This window comes from Desmodus rotundus, chromosome X (assembly GCF_022682495.2).
Source record: "Desmodus rotundus isolate HL8 chromosome X, HLdesRot8A.1, whole genome shotgun sequence".
Taxonomy (NCBI): domain Eukaryota; kingdom Metazoa; phylum Chordata; class Mammalia; order Chiroptera; family Phyllostomidae; genus Desmodus; species Desmodus rotundus.
The window spans coordinates 63,194,180-63,215,393 of NC_071400.1; the positions used below are offsets into that span (position 1 = coordinate 63,194,180).

A 21,214-nucleotide genomic window follows, 5' to 3' on the forward strand; every position below is an offset into this window, starting at 1 on the left:
GCTATTACAGTTGTCCCATTTCCCCCGCCCTCACTCCACTCCATCCTGCCCACCCCCTCCCTCCCACATTCCCCCCCCCCTATAGTTCATGTCCATGGGTCATACTTATAAGTTCTTTGGCTTCTACATTTCCTACACTATTCTTGCCCTCTCCCTGTCTATTTTCCACCTATCATCTATGCTACTTATTCTCTGTACCTTTTCCCCCCTCTCCCCTCCCACTCCCCTATTGACAACCCTGCATGTGATCTCCATCTCTATGGTTCTGTTCCTGTTCTAGTTGTTTGCCTAGTCTGCTCTTGTTTTTGTTTTAGGCGTGGTCATTAATAACTGTGAGTTTGCTGTCATTCTTACTGTTCCTATTTTTTATCTTCTTTTTCTTAGTTAAGTCCCTTTAACATTTCATATAATAAGAGCTTGGTGATGATGAACTTCTTTTTTTTTTTTTTTTTAATTTATTTATTGTTATTTAATTACAGTTGTATGCCTTTTCCCCCATCCCTTCACCCCACCCCAGGTGAACCCACTTCCCTCCCCCCTCTCCACCCTCCCCCTTGGATTTGTTCATGTGTCCTTTATAGTAGTTCCTGTAATCCCCTCTACCTACTGTCCCCGCCCCCACCCCCCACCCCCGCCCTTGCTATTGTTACATTGTTCTTAACTTCAATGTCTCTGGTTATATTTTGTTTGTTTTTTCCTTCTATTGCTTATGTTCCAGTTAAAGGTGAGATCATATGGTATTTGTCCCTCACTTCCTGGCTTATTTCACTTAGCATAATGCTCTCCAGTTTCATCCATGCTGTTGCAAAGGGTATAAGCTCCTTCTTTCTCTCTGCTGCGTAGAATTCCATTGTGTAAATATACCATAGTTTTTGGATCCACTCGTTTGCTGATGGGCACTTCGGTTGCTTCCAGTATTTGGCTATTGTAAATTGTGCTGCTATGAACATTGGGGTGCACAGATTCTTTTGGATTGGTGTTTCAGTGTTCTTAGGGTATAATCCCAGCAGCGGAATTACTGGGTCAAAGGGCAGTTCCATTTTTAGTTTTCTGAGGAAATTCCATATTGTTTTCCACAGTGGCCTCACCAGTCTGCATTCCCACCAACAGTGCACGAGGGTTCCCTTTTCTCCGCATCCTCTCCAACATTTGTTTGTGGATTTGTTTATGTTGGCCATTCTGACTGGTGTGAGATGATACCTCATTGTGGTTTTAATTTGCATCTCTCTGATGGCTAGTGATGCTGAGCATCTTTTCATATGTCTCTGGGCCTTCTGTATGTCTTCCTTGGAGAAGTGTCTGTTCAAGTCCTTTGCCCATTTTTTAATTGGGTTGTTTGTCTTCCTGGAGTGGAGTCGTGTGAGTTCTTTATATATTTTGGAGATCAGGCCCTTGTCTGAGGTATCATTGGCAAATATGCTTTCCCATATTGTTGGTTCTCTTTGTAATTTGGTGCTGTTTTCTTTAGCCATGCAGAAGCTTTTTATTTTGATGAGGTCCCATTTGTTTATTCTTTCCTTTATGTCCCTTGCTTTAGGGGATGTGTCTGTGAGGATGTTGCTGCGTGGAATGTCTGAGATTTTCCTGCCAATGTTTTCCTCAAGGACTTTTATGGTGTTACGGCTTATATTTAAGTCTTTTATCCATCTTGAGTTTATTTTCGTGTATGGCGTAAGTTGGTGATCGAGTTTCATTTTTTTGCACGTAGCTGTCCAGATCTCCCAACACCATCTGTTGAAGAGACTGTTTTTGCTCCATTTTATGCTCCTGCCTCCTTTGTCAAATATTAATTGATCGTATAGATTTGAGTTTATTTCTGGGCTCTCTATTCTGTTCCATTGGTCTATGAGCCTGTTTTTATGCCAGTACCAGGCTGTTTTGATTACCGTGGCCTTGTAATACAGTTTGATATCAGGTATTGTGATACCTCCTGCTTTGTCCTTCTTTCTCAAAATTGCTGCTGCTATTCGAGGTCGTTTATGGTTCCATATGAATTTCTGCAATGTTTGTTCTATATCTGTGAAATATGTCATGGGTACTCTAATAGGGATTGCATTGAATCTATAAATTGCTTTGGGTAGTATGGCCATTTTGATGATGTTAATTCTTCCAATCCATGAGCATGGTACATGCTTCCATTTGTTTGTGTCTTCCTTAATTTCTTTCTTCAGTGTTGTGTACTTTTCTGAGTACAGGTCTTTTACCTCCTTGGTTAGGTTTATTCCTAGGTACTTTATTTTTCTTGTTGCTATATCGAATGGGATTTTTTTCCTGATTTGTGTTTCTGCAGTTTCGTTGTTGGTGTACAGGAATGCCTTTGATTTCTGGGTATTGACTCTGTATCCAGCTATTTTGCCAAATTCATTTATTAGGTCGAGTAGTTTTTGAGTGGAGTCTATAGGGTTTTCCATGTACACTATCATGTCGTCTGCAAACAGTGACAGTTTCATTTCCTCCTTTCCAATTTGGATGCCTTTTATTGCTTTTTCTTGTCTGATTGCTGTGGCTAGGACTTCCAATACTATGTTGAATAGGAGTGGTGAGAGAGGGCATCCTTGTCTTGTTCCTGATCTTAGTGGGAAAGCTCTAAGTTTTTGTCCATTGAATGTGATGTTGGCTGTAGGTCTCTCATATATGGCCTTAATTATGTTGAGGACTGCTCCCTTTATTCCCACTTTGCTGAGTGTTTTTATCAGAAATGGGTGCTGTATCTTATCGAATGCTTTTTCCGCATCTATTGATATGATCATGTGATTTTTGTCTTTGCTGTTGTTGATGTGATGTATTATGTTTATTGATTTGCGAATATTGTACCATCCTTGCATCCCTGGGATGAATCCCACTTGGTCATGGTGGATGATCTTTTTAATATATTGCTGGATGCGGTTTGCTAATATTTTGTTGAGAATTTTAGCGTCTATGTTCATCAGCGATATTGGCCTGAAGTTTTCTTTCTTCGTTGTGTCTTTATCTGGTTTTGGGATTAGGATGATGTTGGCTTCATAAAAAGAGTTTGGGAGTCTTCCATCAGTTTGGATTTTTTCGAATAGTCTGTGAAGGATAGGGGTTAGTTCTTCCTTAAATGCTTTGTAGAAATCTCCTGTGAAACCATCTGGTCCAGGGCTTTTGTGTGATGGGAGTTTCTTGATGACTGCTTCAATTTCCTTTGCTGATATTGGTCTGTTCAGGTTTTCTGCTTCTTCTTCAGTCAGTTTTGGAAGATTATATTTTTCTAGAAATGTGTCCATTTCATCTAGGTTTTCAAATTTCTTAGCATATAGGTCTTCATAGTAATTTCTTACGATCCTTTGTATTTCTGTGGTATCAGTTGTAATCTCTCCTCTTTCATTTCTAATTTTGTTTATTTGGATCCTCTCTCTTTTCTTCTTGATAAGCCTACTTAAAGGCTTGTCGATTTTGTTTATCTTTTCAAAGAACCAGCTTCTGGATTCATTGATCCTTACAATTGTGCTTTTAGTCTCTATGTCATTTAGTTCTGCTCTGATCTTGGTTATTTCCTTCCTTCTGCTTGCTCTGGGCTGTCTTTGTTGTTGTTCCTCCAGTTCTTGTAGGCGTAGGGTTAGGTTGTTTGTGTGAACTGTTTCTAACTTCTTAAGGTAGGCCTGTATTGCTATGAACTTCCCTCTCAGGACTGCCTTTGCTGTGTCCCATAGGTTTTGGGCTGTTGTGAGTTCGTTTTCATTTGTTTCCAGGAAGTTTTTGATTTCTTCCCTAATCTCGTTCTTGACCCATTCATTGTTTAATAGCATGCTATTCAGTCTCCATGATTTTGAGTGTTTTGGGTTTTTACCCTTGGGGTTGGTTTCTAGTTTCAGACCCTTGTGGTCAGAGAAGATGCTTGATATGATTTCAATTTTCTTGAATTTGTTGAGGGTTGCTTTGTGTCCTATCATGTGGTCTATCTTTGAAAAAGTTCCATGGACACTTGAAAAGAATGTGTATTTTGCTTCTTTGGGATGAAAAGCTCTGTATATATCAGTTAAGTCCATTTCCTCTAGGGTATTGTTAAGTGACACAATATCTTTGTTAATCTTTTGTTTGGAAGACCTGTCCATTTTTGATAGTGGGGTGTTAAAATCCCCTACTATAATTGTGTTGCTGTCAATATCTTTCTTGAAATCCTCCAAGATTTTCTTTATGTATTTGGGTGCTCCTATGTTGGGTGCATATATATTTATAATGTTTATGTCTTCTTGGTGGATTCTTCCTTTGAGTATTATGAAGTGACCTTCTGGGTCTCTCTTTATGGCCCTTCTTTGGAAGTCTATTTTGTCTGATATGAGTATTGCTACCCCTGCTTTTTTTTCCTGTCCGTTTGCTTGGAAAATTTGTTTCCAGCCCTTCACTTTCAGTCTGTGTAAGTCTTTTGTCCTGAGATGGGTTTCTTGTAGGCAGCATATGTGTGGGTCATGTTTTCTTATCCATTCAGCTGTTCTATGTCTTTTGATTGGAGCATTTAATCCATTTACATTTAAGGTTATTATCGATAGGTAGTTATTCATTGCCATTATTTCCTACCTGTGTTCCTCTGTCTTTCTCTTTTCCTTCCTTTCCTTAAAGCAGTCCCTTTAGCATCTCTTGCAGAGCTGGTTTGGTGGAGCTGTATTCTTTTAGACTTCTTTTGTCTGAGAAGCTCTTTATTTGGTCTTCTATCTTGATTGAGAGCCTTGCTGGGTAAAGTAGTCTTGGTTGCAGGCCTCTGGTTCTCATTACTTGGAATATTTTTTGCCATTCTCTTCTGGCTTGGAGCGTTTCCATTGAGAAGTCAGTTGCTAACCTTATTGGGGCTCCCTTGTATGTTACTTCCTTTTTCTCCCTTGCTGCCTTTAAGATCCTCTCTTTGTCTTGGAAATTTGCCATTTTAATTATGATGTGTCTTGCAGTGGGTCTCTTTGGGTTCCTCTTGTTTGGGACTCTCTGTGATTCCTGGATTTGGGTGACTTTTTCTCTCCTCAGATTAGGGAAATTTTCCCTCATTACTTTTTCAAACAGGTTTTCTATCCCTTGCTCTTCTTCTTCTCCTTCTGGTATTCCTATTATACGGATATTGTTACGTTTCATGTTGTCCTGCATTTCCCTTATTGCCTCTTCATTCTTTCTGAGCCTCTTTTCCTTTTCTTGCTCCTTCTGGGTGTTTTTTTCTACTTTATCCTCCAGCTCGCTGATCCGATCCTCTGCTTCATCAAGTCTGCTTTTAATTCCTTCTACTGTGTTCTTCAATTCAGAAATTGTATTCTTCATTTCCTCTTGGCTCTTGTTGATATTTTCTATTTCCTTTTTCATGTTGATATAGTTTGCAGTGAGTTCATTGTAGTTTCCTTGTAGTTTCTGGTAGTTCTCTTTGAGCTCAGAGAGCTCAGTGAGCTTCCTGATGACCATTGCTTTGAACTCAGTATCTGATAGTTGACCTGCCTCTTTTTCGGTTAGTATTCTTTCTGAGACTTCCTCCTTTCCTTTCATTTGGGAATTGTTTCTTTGTCTTCCCATTGTTTGTGAGGCTCTTCTTGTTGGCCTCTGCTTCTTAAATTGCTTTGTTCTGAATCCCTGGGTTTATGATATGAACTTCTATGGTAGAATGCCAATGGGATTCGGTGGTGCTGTCTCCTTACTCTCCTGTGCTCACTGGTCTTGAGCTGACGTTTATGTGTTTAACACGGTCTAACTCTAGTCTTTTCAGCACTCCAGGTTTTGTTGTCGCACCTGTGGGAAAAATAGAAAGGGGGGGAGAAAGAAAAGGAAAAAACAAACAAACAAACAAACAAAAAAAAACCCCAAAGATGGGAAGGAGGGAAAAAGGAAATAGGAAAGGAGGAAAGGAAGGAAGGAGGGAAGAAGGATTAAAGAAAGATCGGAGGCAAGATAAGAAGGAATTTTAACAAAAATTAAAACATAGAAATAGATAAAAGAAGGCAGGAAGAAGACATAAAAATGGTAAAGGATGGGAGGAAGAAGGAATGAAAGAAAAAAAAGAGAGAGAGAGGAAGAAGGAGTTCAGGGGGAAAGGAAAAGGGAAAAAAAAAAAAAAAAAGGGAAAAAAAAATCTTCTGTTGGCTTTAAACCGTTCAGGTTATTTCTGCTGTTGTCCTGTCTGTGCAACGGGAGGGGGTGGTTGGAAGGATTGGTTTCACTTTTCTTCCTTCCTGGGTCACACTCTTCACTGTTTTGTAGGTGTGGTCCCTGGCAGGCAATCAGGCCGTTGATCAGCCAATCCAGCAGCTTTGTTCTTGGGACTCTCGAGTGGCCGCTCCAGCCGCTTTGGCTCCGGACGCGTGCGCGCGCAGCAGGGGAATCCAGCCGCTTCGGGTTTGTGACGTTATTTGGGCTCTGAGCGCGCAGCCGGCCGACCAATCGAGCCGCCCAGGCTAGGGAGGCTGGCGCGCTGCAAGCTGCTAGTTCAGCCGCCTGGGAGTTACGACTCTCGCCAGCCCCTTTGTGCTTGGGAAGTGCGCATCCAGCCGGCCCTACGCTTGGTGAGCGGGCAGCCCGCCGCTGCCGAGCCAGAGGCTCTACGCTTGGGGGCCCGATCCAGCCGCCCGGGGCTTGAGACTCTCGGGTGGGCGGGGCCGCCCTAGGACCGAATCACGCGGTACTCGGCTCCGAGGTTTTGGGTCTGTGGGTGGAGCAGCTAGTCTCTGCTCCAAAAGATCTCGGAGGTTTCAGGTGTGGGCGCCCCTCCGGGGTTTCATGTATGGGCCCCGTTCGCTAATCTGCGCGCGCGCGACCGCGCGCAACCGGACCTCAGGTGAGCGCCGGTGCTGCTTATCCCGCGTTCTGCGTTCGCAGTCCCGGGGCGGAGGGGGGAGGGGCGCCAGGGGCCTCGGCCACCACCGAGAGTTCTCTAACTAGCCCCTGAGTGTCTCTATTTTCTTTTTCTTTTTGAGAAATTCCTCCTTTTCAAGCCCCCCTGGTCCAATCAAGCACCTGGCTGCTCACAGCGCAGCCTGGCCCTCTCCCAGGACTCCTGCAGCAGCCCCTGCGCCAGGGCTGGCGCCTCTGCAGCCCTTGTACCGCGCGGTCCCGGTTCCCGGGGACCTTATTGTCCTTGAGCACTCTTCTTACCGTCAGATCTTTCAATGTCAATGTCCTCTATCTTTGGTCTCTAATCTTCGTATATGCTGGAGTACTGTTGGCTGTTCGCTCTGCTCCTCAGATCAGCTAGGTATTTCCCTGGCGCTGAGGGGAAGTGGATTCCGCTCCCACCTATCTTGCCGCCATCTTCCCAACAGCTCCACATTGACGTGATGATGAACTTCTTTAACTTGACCTTATCTGAGAAGCACTTTATCTTCCCTTCCATTCTAAATGATAGTTTTGCTGGATACAGTAATCTTGGATGTAGGTCCTTGCCTTTCATGACTTGGAATACTTCTTGCCAGCCCCTTATTGCCTGTAAGGTCTCTTTTGAGAAATCAGCTGACAGTCTTATGGGAACTCCTTTGTAGGTAACTGTGTCCTTTTCTCTTGCTGCTTCTAAGATTCTCTCCTTCTGCTTAATCTTGGGTAATGTAATTATGATGTGCCTTGGTGTGTTCCTCCTTGGGTCCAGCTTCTTTGGGACTCTCTGAGCTTCCTGGACTTCCTGGAAGTCTATTTCCTTTGCCAGATTAGGGAAGTTCTCCTTCATTATTTGTTCAAATAAGTTTTCAATTTTTTGTTCTTCCTCTTCTCCTTCTGGCACCCCTATAATTCGGATGTTGGAACGTTTCAAGAAGTCCTGGAGGTTCCTAAGCCTCTCCTCATTTTTCCGAATTCTTGTTTCTTCATTCTTTTCTGGTTGGATGTTTCTTTCTTCCTTCTCGTCCACACCATTGATTTGAGTCCCAGTTCCCGTCCCATCACTCTTGGTTCCCTGTACATTTTCCTTTGTTTCTCTTAGCATAGGCTTCATTTTTTCATCTGGTTTTCGAACAGATTCAACCAAGTCTGTGAGCATCTTGATAACCAGTGTTTTGAACTGTGCATCCGATAGGTTGGCTATCTCTCCCTCGCTTAGTTGTATTTTCTTTTGGAGCTTTGAAGTGTTCTGTCTTTTGGGCCTTTTTTTTTTTGTCTTGGCGTGTCTGTTACTTAAAGGGGCGGAGCCTTAGGTGTTCCCTGGGGGTGGGGTCACACTGGTCGCTGAGCTCTGACGCTGTATGTCGGGGAGGGGCCGAGAGGGAGCAATGGTGCCTGCTCCACTCTCCACTGGACCTCAATTCTTCACTCCGCTACCCACAATCAAACTGGGCCCCTCTGGTGCTGGTTCCCGAGTGGGTGGGCTTGTGCATGCCTTAGGCCCCTGTGGGTCTCTCCAGCAACCTCTCCTGTGAGGCTGGGAGTCTCTCCTGCTGCCCCCCAACCTCCACGGGCGTTTTCAATCAGAGGTTTGAGGCTTTATCTCCTGGCGCAGGAGCCCTGGGCTGCGCGGTCTGCTTCGCTCCCCACCTTTTGTTCGGTTTATCTGTGCGCGAATGTGGGGCCGCGGGGTGCTACCCTCCGCTCTGACTGCCCCGTTCTCCGCCACTCTGAGTCTGGCCCTCTCGGTTTATCTGCACGAATGTGGGGCCGCAGGGTCTGCTAGTGGTCAGACTGCCTGCCCTGTTGGTCCCACACTCTGCCTGTCTCGGTCCCGCCACGGCAACCCGAGTCCTCTCCACCCCGGCTGCCCGTCTCCGCCCCTCCTACCGGTCTGGATGAATGTTTATTTTTTATTTCCTTGGTGTCGGACTTCCTTGCCGTTGGATTTTCTGTCAGTTCTGGTTGTGCGAGGAGGCGCAGTGTGTCTACCTACGCCGCCATCTTGGTGTCACTCCCATTTTTTATCTTGATTGTATTTTTCCCATTACCATTTAGTCCCCTTATACCACCCCCCAATCACAATACTGTTGTCAAGTCTTACATTTAAGTTTTTAATCCTTTCTGAGTTTATTCTTGTAAATGGTATAAGAAGGTGCTTTAGTTTCACTTATTGGCATGAATCTGTCCACTTTTCCTAACATAATTTAGTGAACAAAGTGTCTTTATCCCATTGTATGTTCTTGCTTACTCTGTCATAGATTGATTGACCATAGAGACATGGGTTTATTCCTGAGCTCTCTATTCAGTACCATTGATCTATGTATTTTTATGCCAGTACCACACTGTTTTGATTACTATAGCCTTGTAGTATAGTTTGATATCAGGTAGTGTGAAACCTTTACTTTGTTCTTTTTTCTCAAGATTGCTTTGGCTATTCAGGGTCTTTTCTGGTTTCATATAAAAATTTGAATTATTCTAGTTATTTGAAATAATGCTATTGGAATTTTGATAGGGATTGAATTGAATCTACATTTTGCTTTGGGTAGTACAGAAATTTTAACATTGTCAATTCTTTCTATCCTTGAACATGGTATATGCTTCCATTTGTTTGTATCTTCTTCAATTTCTTTCTTCAGTGTCTTACAATTTTCCAAGTACAGGTCTTTTGCATCCTTGGTTAAATGTATTCCTAGGGATTTTTTGATGTAATTGTAAATAAAATTGTTTTCTTAATTCTCTTTCTAATAGTTATTATTGGTATATTAAAACACAACCAATTTCTGAATATTTATTTTGTATCGTGCTACTTTACTGAATTTATCAGTTACAGTTTTGGTGGAATCTTTAGGGTTCTCTCTATATAGTTCCATGTTATCTGCAAATAATGAAAGTTTTACTTCTTCATTTACAATTTGGAATTTACTTCATTCTTTACAAATGAAGAATTTATAAATCTTCATTTACCTTCTATTCCTTTTACTTGTCTGATTGCTGTGGCTAAGTCTTCCAATACTATGTTTAATAACAGTGGTGAAATGGACATCCCTGTCTTGTTCCTGATCTTAAGGGAAATGCTTTTGGCTTTTCCCCATTGAGTACATTGTTAGCTGTGGGTTTGTCATTTTTGGCCTTTATGTTGAGGCATGTTTACTCCATTCCCACTTTGCTGACAGTTTTTATCATTAAGTGGATGCTGGATGTTGTCAGATGCTGATTCTGCATCTATTTATATGATCATGTGTTTTATTTTTCATTTTGTTTATGCTGGGTATCACATTAATTGATTTGCAAATATTGAAACAGCCTTGTATCCAGGAATAAATCCACTTGATCATAGTATATGATCCTTTTAATGTATCACTGAATGCAGTTTGCTAATATTTTGTTGAAGATTTTTGAACTTATATCCATCAGGGGTATTGGCCTAATAATTTTCTCTTTAAGATTTTATTTATTTTTAGAAAGAGGAGAAGGGAGGAATAGGGAGAGAAACATCAATGTGTGGTTGCCTCATGTGCACCCCTACTGGGGACCTACAGCCCCCAAGTTTGTCATCATCTCTCCATCATCCCCTATCCATTCCACTTTCAGATGGCCATCGCTTGGGAACCTGAGGGGAGATTTGGGCATGGTACCCACCCACTCGAAATTCTTCCCTAGGCCTAAGCTGCCTCTGACCTTGTCTACCTCTCCCAGGTACCACCCAGGCACTGAGAATATCACAGCCTATGGAATTAATGAAAGAACCTCTGCTTACAGTGAAGAACACCTCATCAACAAAAGCAGCTCTCAGTTTATGACCACTGGCGAAGAGCTGCCTTGCTCTGGTAGAGCCTTGTTCTTTTTAATCCAATTCCCTGTGCAATAAACATTGTTCATTTGCTGCTTCTAGAGTCTACACAAGGTGAGAGGCAGCCATTGTCCATAAGGCTGCCCCAGTGATTATCTGTCTGGTAATCTAGGGATTAGATGGTGAGGGCTTCCTGGTGAGAAAAGTCCGGGGAAATACTCCCTAAAACAGGGCAAAAGTGGATCTCTGCCCGAGAACCCTGTGCCTCAGCCGGAAGTGTAGCTGCGAGAATACCTTTAACCACACAAGGTGAATTTGGCACCTACCTCAGTGCTCCTTTGTACTTCAATTTCTGCCGCCAACCCAGGTGATTTTATTGTCCACATTGAAAACCCACGAACACCCTTGCCTCCCAGGCCATTGGCCCCTCATCTCCAGAACACATCATCTTCCCTCCCCTTTAACAACCCACTCCTTGAGTGTTAGCATCACCCAGAACTCTCTCAGTTCTATCTTCTGAAATACAATCATCCCACTACATGACTAGTCCCTAGTTCATCCTTTTCATTTTCTCAAAACCCCTTCTCAGACACCTCAAACACTGCCAGACATGTAGCAGGAACTTGGAATATTCACTTAACATTTTGCCCTGTTCAAGGACCACTGATATTAGTCCACAAACCACTGCACTGTATCCCAATCTGTTAAAATCTCATCTTCCTCCCCAAGCCCGCCTGGGTCCCACAACCCATCTCTTCCCTCACTGAGTACCTACAATATGTCAGGCACACAGGCACAGCAATGAAGCTACTGACTCATACACTCACTGCTCTTGGTCTTGTCCTTATTCCAGAACGAAAACCTTGGAATAAACCAACACTAACACTCGTCTTGGTTTGTACAACATTACGGAACACCTTGCCATGGGGAGGGGTCCCCCCAAAATCATGGGCTACATTCTCTGTTGAGGTCTCCCCACTACAAGACATCCTTGCAGTCCCTTTCCAAGTCCTTTCTGGACCATTCTTTCTCCCAGGCCTTCCCCTCCCATCTCCTCAGGGACTGGGCTGCATGAGTCAATCTTTAACATCTCCTCTGTTGACTCCTTCCTGCTAAAGGCTCTCTCTCCTTTCCTCCCAAAATCCCCACTTGTTCCTGTATCTTCCTTTAGCTACCTCCCTGTCTTCTTCCTATATCATCCCAATTTCTCAAAAGGAGTCTATACTTGCCGTCTCCTCTACCTCTGCTTTCTGCTCCAGACTTACCCACCTCAAGGCTTTTCTTCAGTGTGTTCTCTGAGCCTATAAGCCCCATGACTCCCCACCCCACCATAATCCTGCCTGCCCTGTGGGCTAGAATGGGCCTCTACGTATCCCAGAAAGGCATGCTAATCTTGCTCTCTTGAATCCAACCATGTTACCTCAAAGGAAGCATAGATCAAGGTGGAGACTTTTCCCATTTATTTTAAAATGTATCACTCAAATATGACAGCCCGCCAAAAAAAAAGCAATAAACTCAGAAATGACAAATAGATTTAATGTAGAGTGTCAGCTTCAATTGATTGATAGTGGCTGCCTAGAGTGCTGTGTTGAGTACGTTTCTGAGGCTGCACCCTGGCATGAAGAGAAAGACAGCTGGGATTAGCAATATCTGAAAACACAAGTAAAAGAAAATTAGGAAGTCAATTGATATCCACCAAACAGGAAGGAATAAAATGTCAAAAGCAGTGTTTTCTCACACTCTCCGTTTGGTCCTCTGACCTTGGCTTTCCTATAACCACCCAGCTCAGAGCCCTGGCTGCCCTCACCAAATCTAAGTAGGTACCTGAAATCTCACTTGTAGGAAAAACCACAGGCACCAGAGCTGCCACTGCTGCTGCCGCTGGCACCAGCTCCACTGAGGCCAGCAAAGAGCCCAAATGTGAGAGTGGTGGTCAGGCTGCCACTGCCACCAAAGCTGCCAGTGGCACCGGCACTGGCGCCAGTGCTGGCACCACCACTCTCTTGGGCTTTGGCTTTAGCTTCAGCTCCAGCCTGGATCCGGGCTTTGGCCCAGGGTCCAATGTCAGCTTCATCCCAGTTGCAGGGCCCAGCAGCATTTTCAGAGCCAAGCCCAATGCCCATTCGAGCTCTGATCTCAGCTCTCGCCTTGGCTTCAGCTGCAGCCTCAGCTGCAGCCTTTATATCTGCTTCCATCGCCTCTCGGTACTGAGCTGCCCATTCCTTGGGATCCTTCTTCTGTACCTGAAACAGAAATAAGAACCCTCAGAAGGATGAGACTCTGAGAACTGAGTACCTACTGTATTCTAGGTCAATATGCTACATGCTGTATATGATAGTAATACAATAAATACTTCTAGTAATTATGCATCTAATATTCCATCTGTGCCCTGACACTAGCTCTGTGACTTCAGACGTATCACTTAACTTCTCTGAGCCTGAGTTTTCTCATCTGCAGTAGGGCACCAACATGTTAGTTGTAAGGATTAAATGAATCAGCTAAAGTGTTTGGCACATTAACAGAGGATTTAGAATGTTCATATATAAGCTGCAGGCTGCTTTGCACACAGCCAGCAATAGCCAATCCATGCTCTTGATATGCCAAGCTTGGGCAGTTCTCCAATTACCTTGCAGGCAAACTTGAGGACTTTCATCTTGCTGGTCTCATAGTAGGAGCGCAGGCCCCAGAAGAACTCATACTCAGGGGGATTGCTATTAGGGACCCGGGCATAGTCGAGGTACCTTGAAAAGAGAGGTTCAAAGCCTTTATGTGTAAGACCATCCACGGCCCACCCATACATGGACTACACAGGCCCCAGGTAGCAACCTCCCCCATTAAATACTGCAGCTTTTCTTCCAATAGTGAGCCCTGCCCCTTCGGTCCTGTCCAGAAGCCATGTGAAGGTACAAGAGGGATACGTATAGGGTATGTTTGTCCACAGTAAGGCCACAGGTTTTTGCCCCTTGTCACAATGACCCCCAGACTCCTGTTGGGTGTGTCATAAACCACAGGGCCACTGCTTCAGGCCCCCTGCTCTGAGCACACCCCACCATAGTGTCTTGTCCGTGGTCCAGCTGAGCCCTGCGACAGCCCACCATGGAAAAGGACTGCGAAGGGAAGAAACGGTCCACCAAGAGCAGTGTACTCCAGGTACGCTCCCGACCCTGTGACTGTGCACGTGTTCTCCAGGACTAAGGATTGGTTGGGCCCTGGCCAGTGAGTCAGAAGGGCCGGGCCCCAGGCCTGAATGGGCCCCTCACCAGCAAGGGCCATGCGCACACTTCCACTCTCTGAGTCGACAGGTCTATCAACTGAAAATGAAGATGGGGTGACAGCACCTATTCTGCAGGGTAGTTATGAAAACGAGATGAGATGTATTTGTCAGGTCCCCAGCATAGTAGCTGACTGCCTACAGCTACTATTCTATGACATTTTAAAATTAAAATTAATTGCTATGAACCAAGGCATTATGGCATGAATCTAAAAACAAATCTTTCACTTGCTACCCATGTAACCACAAGCAAATGACTTCACCACTCTGAGCCTCAGGTCCCTCACACACACAATGCTGGTGATGACAACCCTTCCCCACTGTAGAATGCTTCTGAAGGCATGTGGTACAGCACATGTAACAAATCAAGAAATACCCATTGTTGTTTCTTGTCACCACCTTAAAAATGAGCTACCACCTGTATATACACACACAAGCACACACGCACCATTATAGCTTTGTCATTCAGTCCTAACACAGGCAAAACGTAGGCCACATACCAACACCAGACACACACTTACTTCTGCTTCACAAACTCATCAGTAATGAGCTTCTTCACGTCCCCAAAAAGTGAGTGATGTATCCTGACAGCAGAGAAAAAGAAACACATGAATAAATAAATAATAAATAAAGTCAGGGCCATGACACTTCCCAGATGTGTGCAGAGGCATTTCCCACGTGGAGGGGGGGGGGTTTCCAGCACAAGAGGGAAGCACCATAGAAGCTAAAGAGAGACAGTAAGCTCAAGGGAGCAGAGAGGTCAGGACCATTTCCCCATCCACCCAGGTCAGAGCCATGGGCCCTCTACCCAGTCCAGCACCCCAGCCCGCTCCACCAGACCACCAGGCTGATGCAATCCTGGGACCATCCTCTCTTGCCAAAGGACAACACGGACAGCAAGCGCTGAGAGAGCCCAATCATACCCAGGGCGCAGCCCCAACTTGCGCAGCACCTCCCAGATGACAGCTGCAAGGGGGGCAGAGGAGACAGGGACAGAGAGTGAACACGAGGAGTTCCAACAGTGGCCACCCATTCAGCTGCATGCCCAGCCACTCACCCTCACTGGACCGATTTCCATTCATGAAGATGATGCTAAGAAGCACCATGAGGAGACCCAGCTTTGGGGAGTCCTTAGTACTAGGGGAACAATAGAACAAAGAGGTTTATGCCCCATGGCCATCTGCAAAAAACACACCAGCCAGCTCGCTAGGCTAGCCTCTCCCAGGTTCCTCAGGTATAGGAGAGTTCTGCCCAGTCTGTGTTTCAAGCTCTATGTGAACCTGGGCAAGACACTTAGAGTCAGTCTCCTACTCAGCAAAGTGGGAAAAATCACACACACCCCCTCCCCAGTTGCCAAAGAGGATGGAAGAAATCCTAGCAACATGGCATGACTCAGGCACTCAGTCAATATGAGTCCCTTCTTTCTTTCCCAGAACCCTCGGCCACCAGAGAATTCTAGGCACAGCCCACTGGTGATCCTGCCCTTCGGGCCTCATGAGCCACCCACACCAGAAAGCCCTCCCTTGAGAACCACTCTCCCAAGGCCAGCAGGAAGAGACCAGCAATGACAGGTCTGCTTTCCTGGGAAGCTTTCGGACAGACAACCTGACAGAGGGAATGCCCCACCCCAGGCTTCTACACCCTTCGGTCAATCACAATCAGGCACTACGTTTGTGTGCAGGGTTCCAACTACACGCGGGAGCTAGAACAAGGGCTTTTCAGGCCCTGTCTTTCCTGACCCTCCAAGAGGGTGTGGGGAGAGAGGACAGGGATGGGGTAGTACCAGGGACAAAAGCAGGAGCCTCCCTTCCACCCCAGCCCTTCCCCAGCTTACGTTCCCAGTATGCCTGCATCAGTGGGTTCCAAGGTGCTGAGAAGAATGTACAAGTGGTCATTCTTATCAATTTCCTTCAGTTGGATCCCAAACACCTGTGGATGGAAAGGAACGCTTGTGAGATCACAAGATTCAGCTTCTGGGGCATCCCACAGCTCCCCATGTACCTAGGGATCTGTGTGTTTGTGTACATGTATGTGAAATCAGTAGGATAAGGTATGTAAAGCACTTAGCTGTGAGGCCAGCACACAGCAAACAGGCAACAAACGTGCTATTGTTATCAACATCATCCCTGTGATTAGTAGGAATCTAGGGAGGCTGTGAATGGTGAATGGAAGGGAGAGGTAAACATCTGAAATACCTTCCAGGACATATCCAGCAGTGGATAGGAGTTAGGACTAAGTTGGGAGACTTAAGTCCTAGCTGTGCCCTTACCACACTGACTTGTGTGACTCTTGGCAAGTTTGCACACCTCCCTAGGCCACTGTCTTCCCATCTTCAGAGTGATGGAGCTAGCGTAGTGAGTCCCTGTGGTCCCTCCCCAAAGGGACATGTACACCTTTGTTCAGTTCAAGACTTCCCCATTACGTCCACCCCCAGGGCTGCCCCTTCACCTTCTCCAAGGAATAGCCTGCTCGTTCAATGATTTCAGGGTACACATCAGTGTATTCTTTGATGATGTCCTTCAGCATGTCTGCAAGGGGAGAGTGTTGCGAGCACCTGAGCTGAAGTGAAGCCAGGTGGTCCCCATACCCAAACTATAAACCCTCTGCCAGCTCTGCTGTGCGTGACATAAGCAGTTTCTGAGCTAATGATCAGAAATGCTAGCACTGCCAAATTAGAACTTTGGGAGGACAGAGGTAGAAGCATAAAAGCAAGTGCCCCCAACATACAGGGGAGAGGGCAATGGAAGGCAGTACTGGGGGTGGGGAGAGTTTGTAGGACTCTACCTGAGCGCTTGATGGGGATCTTTGTCTGGTCTTTAACCAACAGGTACTTCACCAATTCATTTGCCTGGGAGAGGAGGAAAAGGTGTACAGATCAAAATACGTTTGCAGAAGCTTTGAAAAGACAGCAGAGAAGAGGGCAGGCAAGGCAATGGATAGGGCAGAGTGGAAAGGACTGTCTTCTTACCCTCCCTTGCAAAAGGGCCACATCCCGAGATGGTGGTGCTTCAGGCTCTTGGGATGACTGGAGCTTGGCAGCTCTGCGGCGAGCCTTGCCCCTACGGGCCTTAGGTGACCTCAGGGAGAGCAGAGCTCTCCGGGCCCAAGCAGCCAACCGAGTCCTTGATGCCCTACGGGCCCAAAATGCAATGGGACCCCTTGAAGCCCTGCGGGCCATTGAGGCCATTAGGGCCTTTGAGACCCTTCGACCACCTGTGGTTGCAGAAGCCTGACTCTGATCACTGCTGCCATCCTCTTCCCCATTCATGTTCTTCACCTGCATCAACAGAGAGGAAACACAACAGCACCAGATGAAGCAGATTGTCCTTTTTCCTCATTCTATCTCTTCCAGAAACCTCCTCTAATTCAACCCCCGTAGTAACAACTTGATTCACTAGATATTGGCCATGTTGAATATTGGGTTTGTCTTTCACTGGCTTTCAAATAAGAATTTCATCACAGAACCAGCCCAGGAGCAACCCAAGGGTAGCCTGAGGCTTCTCCTCTTCCTGTTTCTACCACTGGCTCTGCTTGTACTGACCTGGACAAGCTCATTCTACCCATCCGGGACTCCGCTTCCTTCTCTATGAACCTGGATTATTTTCAGGATTTAAAATGTAACCTATATGAATGTGCTAGCTGAAATCTTAACACATAGTAGTTACTTATGTAAATATAAACTGCATTACATTCAGATTACAACTATATGTATTCCTATCCCATCTCCCCCAAAATCTGTGAGCTCTCTGAAGACAGGAATTGCATCACATTCCTCTTAGTTTCCCCCACAGCCTTGATGAGTACAGGAAACTTTCTAAATGTTTGCAGAACAGATGAACCAACTGAGAAGAGGAATTGAAAGACAAGGATGGTTATTGCAGAAGTCTTACCTTTCGGGCTTTCTTGGCCTTGACCTTGGGCCGAGTATCCTGATTCTCCTGAGTCTGGGTAACTGTACCCTCGGGCTCAGGTTCATCTGCCGGAGCCTGAGAGGCAGCAGCCTCCGTCTCCCCGGCCTTTGTATTGACTTTCGTATCAGCCACACAGCTAACCTTTTTGGTCTCAGTGGCAGGTACTGTCACAGCCTGAGGGTCAGCATTCTGTGTCTTGGTGTCAGCTGCTGGACTCTTCTTTTCAGCTGTCAAAATCTGGGTATCAGTCAGCTTAGTGGTAGGTGAGCCCGTAGTGGCAGCTGCCTCCTGAGCTTCTGGGGCCTTTGAGACCTCTGTGGCCTTTGAGACCCCTGCAGCGTTTGACACCTTCACCGCTTCTGAGACCTCTGGTGCCTTTGAAGCCTTTGGTGGCTCTGAGACCTCCAAGTTCTGGGTCACTGTCAATATGGTCTGCACCTTCAAGTCGCTTTCCTTTTCTGAAGTTTCAGCCTGCAAGAGAAAGCGGGGAAGCTCACAGAACTTCTCTTCACCCACAACTGGGAAAACTGCTCCAAAATTCCAGGCTTTCCTTTCTCTGCCCTATATGAACTCCTCCTTTCAGCATGCTCTGACCACCTCAGCCCAAAAAGGCCTCCCCTTCCTCTGAGCAGGAACTGATGGCAAAAGACGGATGAACTTGCCCTCTCTCCTTCCTTCCTTCCTTCCTTCCTTCCACCCATCCCTCCTTCCTTCCTTCCTTCCTCTACCGGGGTGGGGGACACCCAGGCAGGGAAGTGGATGGATAAGGACAAGGATAGGAAGGGAGGTGGGGCAGCAGCAGAGGCTGGAGAGGAAAAGCAGCTAGGGAGAGGACAGAAGGAGGCCTTACCTGAAGACGGGTTGGACCCGTACCAATCTCACTTGTGTCAGACATGTCTCAAGTTGGCCTGGCAAGAGCTGAGCCTAAAGGATAGAAGGCCTGGGTCAATCCACAGTACGTCCTCTCTCCTACTCTGCCTTGAGTCTGAGCCTCACCTTCCCTTGGGCCCCAATCCCAAATCCCACCCCCACCCCCAACGATTAGGTTTTCAGATGCAGTAATCCGCAGCGTCCAGGTCTCAATTCTCTGCAGCCGCACCCTCCTCTTCTCCAGGAAGATGTGCCAGCGCGGCAGCTCTGAGTACCCCGCCCCTTTTCCCAGTGCACCCCCCCCCTCAGCCGCAAGTCGACAGTGCGCATGCGCGTCCGCTCGGGGCCCATCTCAGCCCCGCCCGCTTTCCCAGCAAAAGCCCTTTCTTTGATGTCCACCGTGCACATGCGCATTCAGTAACTGGCCCGTCTGGGTCCGGGCCCCTCTGCACGCCTTTCTAGCGATCCATAGTACGCATGCTCAATAGTCGCGGGCTCAGTCCTGCACCCGTTTCCAATACACGCCTCTGTCCAGGTCCGCGGTAGCGTTAGGGCCCGCCCCCTCCCCATCAAGCCTCCTTTTCAAATTTTCTAGGCATCTGGTGGTCCTGGCCCCTCCCCTACTCACACCCACCCAAGACTACAGTACCGCCAGGTGCCGCCCTTTTTCATAACACGCCCCCCTCCAAACAAGGGCAAAGCAAATCTTGGTTCTGCCCTTTCCCTAATACACCCCCTCCTCAAATCACTATTGAGCTAGTGATTCCATCTTGGGCCCAGTCAAACTGGGTCCAATCCCCTCCCTTCCCAGCCGGATAGATCCAGTATGATCCGGTCCTTTGGACAAGTTTTCTCTAGATCCCAGAGGGTGGGGCCGACCCCTACCGGGCTCCGATACACAGCTGGACCCCGCTGCAGCTCACCTTGTCCTCCCACTATAGCGGAGTGCGTCCACTCCCTCCAAGCCCCTCTGAAACTCGGAGACTGCCCTCCCCCCACCAGGCCGGAAGTGGTCCCGCCCCTTTCCGCCTCCCTAGGGGGCCTCGGTCTCAGCTAGTCTGCCCTTCCCCCTCTCCCCGCTCTTCGTTCCTTATACCCCCTCCGTATTCCCTCTGCCTTGCTTCCTGCTCCCTATTCCCCCAACGCATTTCCTATTTACCCCACAGAATTTCCTATTCCCCTTCTTACATCCTCCTCCATGTTACCTATGCACCCCTCCCCCAGTATTCCTTAACCCTTCTCTGCATCTCATATTTTCTTTTCTGGATCTCCACTTCCCCTCAGTATTCCCCTTCATATTCCCTGTCCGCCATCCAACCTGCCTGTTTCCCCGTTTTTCTCCCCTTCTCCTCCGCTAGTCTCTGCTCCCTAGTCTGTACAGCCTACTATTCTGTAAGACCTCCTGGTTGCCTACATCCCACTCCAGGTCACCTCTCCCCTAGCTGCAGTGTTGCAGTCATAATTGCCCACCTGCCTGGCTACAGGTTGGAGGGCGCTGGAACCACTGGCTGCCAGGAGACCCCAATCTCAGCTTCCCTCACCTTGTCCTCGAGCGAGTCCGGGATTCGTCTGCCCTCTCTCAGTCCCTCTCGAAGTCTCAGCCTCCTGGACTAGAGCAGCAGCCAGCCCAGCCCAGCCCAGCCCCTTTCCGCAGCCCCCTGCCACCCCCCTTCTCCTTCCTCGGGGGTGGGGCAATGAGGCCCCGCTCAGGGCTGTCTGACGCCAAAGCTCGTGTTTATGCCACTGTACCAGGCTCGGTCTGAAGCCCTTCCAAACAAAACCACCTCCTCAAAACGATTCATTCATTTAATTAATTTATTTTTATATCGTTATTCTTTCTTATTACAAAGGTAACGTGTTGTTGTGAAAATTCAAATAATGCAGAAATATGTAACATACCAATGAAAGGCCACCCTTATCTCATCCCCCAGAAATAACCACTACTAACATTTTGATATAAGTTCGTCCAGATTTTTTTTCTATTCATATACTAATTTGCGTTTTCTGCCCACAAAACGGTACATTGTACCTACTGCCCTGTCACCTGGTTTTATTCCAGTTATATATTCTAATCGGTTTTCCATACTGCACATTTTCCTTGACAGTTGTATAATCTTTTCTTGTACAGATGTTCCACACTTTATTTAACCAGTCCAGGTTACATGGACATTCGGATTGTTCCCATTTGTTTTTTACTATTAGAAACAATGCTACAAGGAACACCCTTGTATCTTTATCAGGCTTTTGTTGTTCTTGTTCTTGTTATTTATGTGGTTTTTTGCTGACTCAAATGCCACAAAAAAGACTTCCATTTTGATACAAAACTTGTCAACTTACTCTGAAAAAGATACATGGAATAACATTCCCACCAACTAACATCTTGCATATGTTTATGTGTCACGTATATAACGAATATTTGTCATGTTATTTATGATAATCTTTGCTATACAAAAGGGTTTAGTTATTATGTAGAGAATGTGTCAAGTTTACCTTTATTACAACTGGATTCTCCTTCATGCTTAGAGATGCTTTCTACACTTCTATATTATAACAACCTCTGTTTTATTCCAAGAA

General features: G+C 46.3%; 1 protein-coding gene and 1 non-coding gene across 3 annotated transcripts; both read right to left on the reverse strand.

The window, feature by feature from the left end:
- Nucleotides 1-12,103: 12,103 nt before the first annotated feature.
- On the reverse strand, nucleotides 12,104-19,646 carry LOC112308201 (melanoma-associated antigen D2). Of its 2 annotated transcripts, none has more exons than XM_045198638.3 (13): nucleotides 19,564-19,646; nucleotides 18,621-18,694; nucleotides 17,750-18,241; nucleotides 16,828-17,136; nucleotides 16,644-16,707; nucleotides 16,308-16,387; nucleotides 15,694-15,788; nucleotides 14,917-14,996; nucleotides 14,783-14,825; nucleotides 14,381-14,443; nucleotides 13,215-13,329; nucleotides 12,413-12,831; nucleotides 12,104-12,201 (listed from the first exon to the last, which is right to left on the reverse strand). In XM_045198638.3, exons 2-12 carry the CDS (start codon nucleotides 18,663-18,665, stop codon nucleotides 12,421-12,423), a joined length of 1,797 nt encoding a protein of 598 aa, XP_045054573.1. In that variant the 5' UTR covers nucleotides 18,666-18,694; nucleotides 19,564-19,646; the 3' UTR covers nucleotides 12,104-12,201; nucleotides 12,413-12,420. The 2 variants fall into 2 exon arrangements, with proteins under 2 accessions (XP_045054573.1, XP_045054570.1); XM_045198635.3 differs by having other exon boundaries at nucleotides 12,104-12,238.
- Nucleotides 13,505-13,636, reverse strand: LOC112308230 (small nucleolar RNA SNORA11). The gene has a single exon (XR_002975149.1). It is a non-coding gene; the product is annotated as a small nucleolar RNA SNORA11 (small nucleolar RNA).
- Nucleotides 19,647-21,214: the final 1,568 nt, after the last annotated feature.

Coding starts and splice junctions, on each gene's coding strand:
- LOC112308201 (XM_045198638.3), bottom strand. CDS start 18,665: ATGTCTGACACAAGTGAGATTGGTACGGGTCCAACCCGTCTTCAG. Junction 16,708..16,827: donor TGGCCCTTTTGCAAGGGAGG/GTAAGAAGACAG, acceptor CTCCTCTCCCAG/GCAAATGAATTGGTGAAGTA. Junction 15,789..16,307: donor CAGGCTATTCCTTGGAGAAG/GTGAAGGGGCAG, acceptor TTCCATCCACAG/GTGTTTGGGATCCAACTGAA.